Here is an 8,120-nt window from a genome sequence, read left to right on the forward strand (position 1 = left end):
AATCTGCAAAAACACTCGAAACTGATCTGATTTCAGTATGTCTTTGTGAACATAGTTCCGTGTTCTACAGATAATACTATTGCCAAACACTGGATTAAAGTGACAACCTATTCATTAATTATCCAATAATTAATTAACCTTTTTGAAAATAATTTAAATAATTTCCTAATCCCAATTAACATTTTCATATCTACGCAATAAAAAATTAAAATTTTATTAATTTTAATTAAAAAATAATTATTACATTATTTATGATACACATTTGACACAACTAAAACTATATGCTAACCATACAAAGAATACTAATAAACAAGAAATTTAATTTTATACACATTTTTGGTGTATATGAATTTATATGAAGCAAAAAACAAATTTCCCTTGGAGAATTCTTAAGTATTATTTTTTTTTTTTTTTGGTATATATGAATTGTGGCAAAAAAAAATAAACCATTTCAGACCGGAAGCCTACTCGACTCGGCCGTGGAACTTCCTTGTCCAAGTTCTCGACCCAAACCCGGTTCACCATGGATACTCCCTCCCCGGGGAGTCTTCATCGATGACATACGAGTAAAAAACGGCGGTGTAATTGACAACACCCACCGGTCTGACTTCGATGTCCGGTCCAACCGTTCAAGTCTTCGGTAATACTTCCCTCGACTACTCCCTTCGCCTGAACCGAACCGGTATCCTCTCATTGAGCTGCTTTGCCTTGCCAGAATTACCATACTCGTCGCCCGGTTCAGTTTCCGGTTCACTACTTGCTTCCTTATTTCAAGTGGCAACCGGAGAGTAAACCGCTCGGTGTCCTCCCCGGGCTGAACCAAGGAGTGGCCAGTTGAGTGAGACCGGGGGAATAACCACCGCAATCTATTGGAGCGGGATCCACGTGTACGGTTACGATTCAACGACTTGTTAGCCGCCGTCGTCGTATTCAACTCCGATTCAACTGGTATTTGAATCGGCGGTGGAGCCGCAGTTGGATTAGTCTCAGAAACGACGTCGTTGTTCTGCGATTCAATATCTCCTCTGTTCTCATCCGAGTCGACTACGGCGGCGGAATCTTCAACTCGGTGGACGGACTCAGTGAGTTGAGGCGATAAATTAGCGCGACAAACAGGGCAAGTAGTATGAGAAGCCAACCAAGCATCAATACACTCAGGATGAAACACATGGTCACATTTAGGGATTAAACGCAGCGTTTCATCATCTTCGAATTCATTCAAGCAAACGGCGCATTCTAGGGTACTCTTACCGATTTTATGCTGTTTCACATCGGAGTAAATTAGCGTCGGGAATGTTTCAATCACGGCCGGATCGAGACCACGAGCGGCGCGACGGGACCGAGCAGCGGCGGTGACAGGGCGGATGGAGTTGGATTGGGAATCGTTGCAGTGACGTAAGTAAACGGAGAAGAAAGCGACGAAGAAGAGGGCGGCGATGAGGATTACGATGATGACAGCCATGGAACCGCTGAGGCGATACTGGTAGGGGTCGGATCTGGGGTCAGGGGAGAATTGGGACTGGGCGGAGACGGAGACGGAGAGGAGGAAGAAGAGGGCGGCGTGGACGGCGCTGAAAGAGGCCATGGTTTCGTTTGCTCGTAAATTGGAGGGAGGGTGAAGAGGAGGAGCGGGTTATTATGGGAGAAAGTGGAGGTTGGTGGAGGAGGAAGCCACGGCGGAGGAAAGTCAAGGGAAGGTAGAAGGTTTAAAAACAGAGAGAGGAATCAGTGTGGGGGAGGAGGAAGTAGGAAGACGCTGGAAACGGTGTCGTGTTGAACAAGAAAAAGTCGAGGGTGATTTGGACTTCAATTGTGGGCCCCACGTATGAGGGAGAAAAATACCTATTTTTTTTTTATCTGTATTTTTCTTTTCAATTCTATTTTATATCTCTATTATTTATTGCAAATTTTCTAATTTTCCTCTATAAATTTTTTAATTTAGATAATTTATTTTTTAAAATTAGAATAAAATCACTTAAATAAAATTATTTTTTTAAAAAAAAAAAACCCACTCAAATTTTTATTACTCACTAATTTACATTAATTAGATTTGGGTCCTTCTAATTTATTAATTTTCGAGAATATAAATTATTATTTCTCTAAATTATTAATATTAGCAAAATTCAAGATTTTAGTTTAATTTATAAAATTATAACAATTTAGTTCGAGAAACAATTCAGTATTTTTCATGAAAAATATTATTATACAACTTTTTATAAAGCATAAATTTTTTTTATTAAATAATTAAAATTAACCTTAAATTTTGATTAGATTTTTCATCACATTCATGGAAAATATTTTTTAACGATTAAAATAATTTTGTTTTGCACCGATATAAAATTAAAAAAATTCAAATTATGATCGAATTTATGATCTCAACTAGTTGAATTATATTTAAATTAGAAGATTTAAATGTATTAAATATATATTAAAAAAATAAATAAATAAGAGAATGAATGTGATACGACAAGATGGGGAGTGGGTGGCGGTGGTGAAAGAGTGACAACTTGGAATGGTGGCCAATTGTCGTGGATGGCGTTCCATGTGGTGGAATTCTTATACACGAATTTCACTTTTTATTTATTTATTTCTTTTTAGTTGTTTCGATTTTTTTTAGCGTGGGATCTTATATCGATTAGAGAGGAGAACAAAATATTCCGTATAAATGTGTGAACCTCTTTATAGTAAACACGTTTTGAAATCGTGAGACTGACAACGATACGTAACCGGTCATAGTAGACTATATATGGTGGGCTTGAGCTGTTACAAATAGTATCAAAGTTAGACACGGATCAGTAGTGAGGACGCTGACCCCTAAAGAAGTGGAGAAGTGGACTGTGAGCAACTAGGAAAACAATCGGGGTTTTTTTTTTTTTTTTTCATAAATAAATGTAATATCTCAAAAGTTGATTGCTTTCTCTAAACACTAATCTTTCTACAAAAAGCTTAACTTTTTTATGATTTTTTTAATGCATTCCTCTTTTTAGTTAGGTCACCTACTCAATAATTTTGAGACATACTATAGGCCAATTAAATGAGAATACCTAACTTACGAGTTCTACATCATTTTACTTATCGAACATTCTTGAATTTGTTCTACGAGAGTAAGTTTCGTTTTAAATTAAAGGTACTCATTAGAAACCTAACCGGGCCAATCTTCCATAGTTTATTGACTTTTCAAAGAAAATGTGTCATGTTGAACTAATTTATGTTAAAGTCTAGGTTGAATCTATTGTTCTGCAGGTATTTTTGTCTCGAATTAACATAGTCATAAAAGTGTTTTTTGACTGATATCACACAAGTGTCACCCTAACTCTATCGATGTATACGCTAGCTCTAAAGAGTACAATCCAATAGGAACGTTCATATGATCCAAGAACCCGACCAACTCAAATTACCCAACCCAAACGATAAAAGTTGGATTGGTTAGGTTGAATTTTTGGAAAATCGAAAAATTTGGGTCGATTCGCAAGTTGAAATTTTTTTTCCAAGTCAGCCTGACCAACTTGAAAATAGAGTTACAACTCAACCCTAATTTGAAGATAATTATGAAAATTAGTTTTTGTAATTGATGTTAGGGATTTGTTGTGACATCTGAATGTCTAATATTTGAGCCGTATGAAATTTTAGTTATTAATGTAACGTGCATTAGATAAGTGACATTTTCTTTTTAAATATAGGGTTAGGATGGGAACTCTATTCAGATTGCTCGGGTCACCAGCCAAACTAACCTAAAATTTCAAGTTGATCCAAAAGATTTCTCTAACCCAACCGAACCCAACTTATGTACGCTTCTGCAATCAGAAGTGAGATCAAGAAACTTCTCAACACAAGCACGTGAGGTAAATTTGAGTAATTTAATACAGCAAAAGGTCTGAGGAAGCCACGTCAGACATTACCGAATTGAGACGATCATGATATTTACATATTCGTTAGGGGTTCGATGAAATATAGGGACTTGAGAAAGTCAACATGATTAGATCATTGGTGATGAAATGGAGGTTGCAAGTGAGAAAGAAAGCACAGGATAAGCTTCTAGAAGAATAGAAGAAAAATAAATATAAATTCCATTTAAATAATAATAATAATAATAATAATAATAATAAAAATGTAAATTCAAAAAATTGCTCAGCTAAAGGTGGCGGAATGTACAAGTAGAGTAAGCCAATTCTGCCGCTTATTTTTATTTATTTAATTCACTAATTTTTTTAAATTTCCCTTTGACTTTTTTGCCCCCCTCTTGCCTGGTCCCACCTCCCCTATGAACCATTAAATATATATATATTTTAAATTTTAATTCCACGCTTCCCTTGCCACACACTCTAATTTTTTTTTTTTAAAAATATATAATTTAAAAATATGAAAGTTTTAATTTTTAAAAAATTAATTTTTTATATGCTCGTTTGACGTAAAATAAAAAATTTAGAGATTTATTAGATATAAAATTAAAAATTTTATTCAATATATTTCATCAATAAGAAATTAAATAATATTCCGATTTAAAAAAATAAATTTACTTGAGTTTATGTAATAATTATAAATTTACTTGAGTTTATGTAATAATTATTTTTAATTCTTTTTAAATAAAGGTAATTTTTATAGCTCATATTTATAATATTAAAAATACTAAAAAAAAATCAATGTTTTTAACTTTATGAACATTTAAGTGATGAATAATGTGTCCATAATATTATAAAAATCTTAAGAATTATTTATTATCCTAATTAATTAAAATAAATTTTATATTCTCTTAGATAATGTCAATGGGACCAAATTAAAATTTATTTATTTATTAAAAAAAACTTAAAAAGACCAAATTTTTTTTTAATAGAATTAAATAAATTAGGGTTTGACTAAAGACATTAAAATAAAGGTGTGTTTGGTTGTAAGCATTAGGCGCCCAAAGTTGGGAGAGTGTTTTGAATTATGCCGTTGACCAAGCAACCAAAGTTTGACCAAACCAAATAAAATAATTTATATTATATTTATAGGTTCTTTCCAAGAAGTGGATTTAAAATTATTAAAAAGAAAATAAAGAGAAAAAGAATAAAAATTAAATTATTGGATTGATATGATTATATTCCATTCAAAGATTTGAAGATAAAGACAAATTCTAAGAAAAATGGAAAAATTAAAAATTCCTTTTATACTAGATAAGGTTATTTTATACCCAAAAAAAAACTTTTGAACTTGCTTAGAATTTTCCTTTTGTTTTTCATTTAGAAGTTCAAAACTAAAACCGACCTCGAGGAGTAATCCTAGGGTTAAGTTTGGAATGCTCGAGAAATTTTTGTTAGGTCTGGTGATCAATTCTCGATGTTTCTTGAAGCTGGTTATTGGAGTACGTCAAGTCCCTTCCTAAAGTAATACTACGAGCAATTTTTTTTTTTTTTTTTGGCTAAATTAAAAAAGTACTGAATTTTTCAATTTATTTGAAAAATTGCTATTGGAGTAGAAATTTGTTAAAATAATGGAAAAATATTGGAATTTGGAATGGTGTTGTGAAGTCCCTCGTTGATTGGAGATGAGAACCAAGTATTCCTTATAAGGGTATGAAAACTTCTCCTTAGCAGACATGTTTTAAAACCGTGAGGATGACAACGATATGTAACGGGTCAAAGTGGATAATATCTGCTAGTGGTGGACTTGAGCTGTTACACATAGTATCAGAGCAGGTTCCAGGATGTGTGCCAGCGAGGACGCTAGGCTCCCAAGGGAGGTAGATTTTGAGGTTCTAGAGAGAGGAATGAAACATTTCGAGTGAAACCCTCTCCCTAGCTGACATGTTTTAAAGTCATGAGGTTGACGACGATACGTAACGTGCTAAAGTGAACAATATCTACTAATGATGGTTTTGAGTACTTACATAGTGAAATTGACATAATTTTGATCTCATGAATAATTAAAAAAAAAAAATATTAAAGAAAAAGTCCATTTAAAGATTTGTGGTAATAATCAAATCCCCATTAAATTTGGAAAATGGATTGGATGGTGGTGACCTACCCAATGAGCATTGACTTTGACTTTTTCAACATTTATTGGAGAATTACCATGCTTTGACTTTCATGAGTTTAACATGCTTTGACTTTTATGTCAGTTTTTTTTTTCAACGTTAATATTTAATGATTTTATTTTTGGTGTCGAAACTCAAGATCTATGAACGAGTCCATGTTTGACTAGTGAAGAGAAATGATCGTTTTTTTTTTTTTTTCGTTTTACAATGACTTGACTCGAAAATGAACTAATATTTCCATTGTCAGAAAACCTAAGAGAAGACCGTGCTACTAGTCTTGGCTACCACCGAATATTAATTATCGTAAAAAGTTCAACTAAGCTCCGTTGATCATATTAGTGAGTTAGCAAATAATTTATAATCTGCTTTGATCAAAGCCGGACCAACCAAAACCATTAGGAATATTTGCGGCTTGTAACATCCTATGTCTAAGATTCGAACCACGATCGACACATGGTTATCTCAACTTTTCCTTGCATCCCTTGCGACATAACTACGTTATCTATTTGTCTTGAAGAATTTTCGGGTTCTTTCAACATACTTTATCCTCATTCACGTACTTTCGAGAAAAATTTCGATGAGGTCAACTAACCTAAAATTGCTTCGAGCTAACCACACTCAAATCCTTGTCTAAATCTTAGACATGGAGCGTTACATGAATCATCATGTCAGGCCACTCGACCCTGTCGTCATGTTTGACGGCTGCTATACCATTCTTACCCACTTTCCTGCTGTGAATATCATGGAGACATTCATGTCCACGGGTAAAAGCTTTTGGTTCATATCTAAAACCTCATTGTAATAGAGACAACAACAAAACCTTCAAACTTATGTCATAAGAGAAAACCCGACCATCTACTAAACGACAATCTCCTACTAGAAATGTTCACCGATATTGTTTGTTTTGATTCATTATATATCGCTATCAGCTTCACGATTTTAAAACGTGTTTGTTAGAAAGACGTTTCCATACCCTTATAAAGAATGTTTCGTTTCTCTCTCCAACTGATGTGGGATCTCATATTCCACTTTCCTTGATGACTCAGTGTCTTTGATAGCACACCAGATATTTGGCTCTGATATCATTTGTAATAGCCCAAGTCCACTGCTAGTACATTTTGTCCATTTCAGCATGTTACGTATTGCTGTCAACCTCATGATTTTAAAACGCTTCTAGGGAGAGGTTTCCTTACCTTTATAAGGAATGATTCGTTCTCATCTCCAACCAATGTGGAATCTCACAAGCATCGTGTCATTCGGAATAATGCTGCTACTCGACACGTCGAAAGCTAAAGAAACGCGTGAGTCACTAGGTCACACATCTCTAGAGGCTCAACTCGTTGTTGTCATATGAAGTACAACCTGTACAAAGAACATGACCTCAATTTGACGAACCCAATTCTAAATAATCCCAATGATTAAATGAATTCAATAGCCCTATGGTGTGAATACATCCAATCTAGATTGCTACACCAAGCAAATTCCGTTCATACTCAATTTAGGGTTTTTCGATGCATTTCAGACATTTTAAAAGATGAAACTTACTCGTTTAAATTTTTAGTCTTCAATCGATATGTTGGATGGTTATCACATTGTTCATCGATATACCATTGACTTGACACTCTTCTTCAACTAACCTTGCATACGAACCATCGAGCTTTGTTAATCATCGGATTCTCAATAATATACTTTCATTTTCAGTAACCTACGATAAATATTTAAAACGTTTTTTTTTTCACGTTTAAAATATTACGTAAAAGCGGGCTAAGGTACATAAATAATGATGATAAGGTTAAATTCTTTTTCAAAGCTTACCTAACAAGAGGCTCCATTAGAAAAAGTGGGATTCAATTGAAAACTTGAAAAAGCAAGATTTTTTATTTTTTATTTTTTTGAAAAATTACTTTTAAGTGAATATTCGTTCAATAATTAAAATATCACGTATAATAGTATTTGTGACACCCGAGTAAATGAAAGGTACATAAATGAACCGAGAATATAGCTGATTGAAAGCAACTAGAATGGAGAACATAATCCTGTCTTTGGTCCCATTTATCTAACCGAAAAAGATGTTTCTCACTTCTTTCTCTATTTATTATTTAAACTA

At 33.7% G+C, this 8,120-nt stretch overlaps 1 protein-coding gene across 1 annotated transcript; it reads right to left on the reverse strand.

Moving 5' to 3' along the window:
* Window positions 1-396: 396 nt before the first annotated feature.
* On the reverse strand, window positions 397-1,834 carry CNI1 (carbon/nitrogen insensitive 1). Its single transcript, XM_023689812.2, has one exon. The coding sequence runs from the start codon at window positions 1,583-1,585 to the stop codon at window positions 452-454; it is 1,134 nt and encodes a 377-aa protein (XP_023545580.2). The 5' UTR covers window positions 1,586-1,834; the 3' UTR covers window positions 397-451.
* Between the last annotated feature and the right edge of the window lie 6,286 nt (window positions 1,835-8,120).

The sequence above is a fragment of the Cucurbita pepo genome, chromosome 11, assembly GCF_057944985.1.
Source record: "Cucurbita pepo subsp. pepo isolate OVF chromosome 11, ASM5794498v1, whole genome shotgun sequence".
Lineage (NCBI taxonomy): Eukaryota > Viridiplantae > Streptophyta > Magnoliopsida > Cucurbitales > Cucurbitaceae > Cucurbita > Cucurbita pepo.

Bases quoted from the DNA above. Each gene is read 5' to 3' on its own strand.
- CNI1 (XM_023689812.2), bottom strand. From the start codon at position 1,585: ATGGCCTCTTTCAGCGCCGTCCACGCCGCCCTCTTCTTCCTCCTCTCC.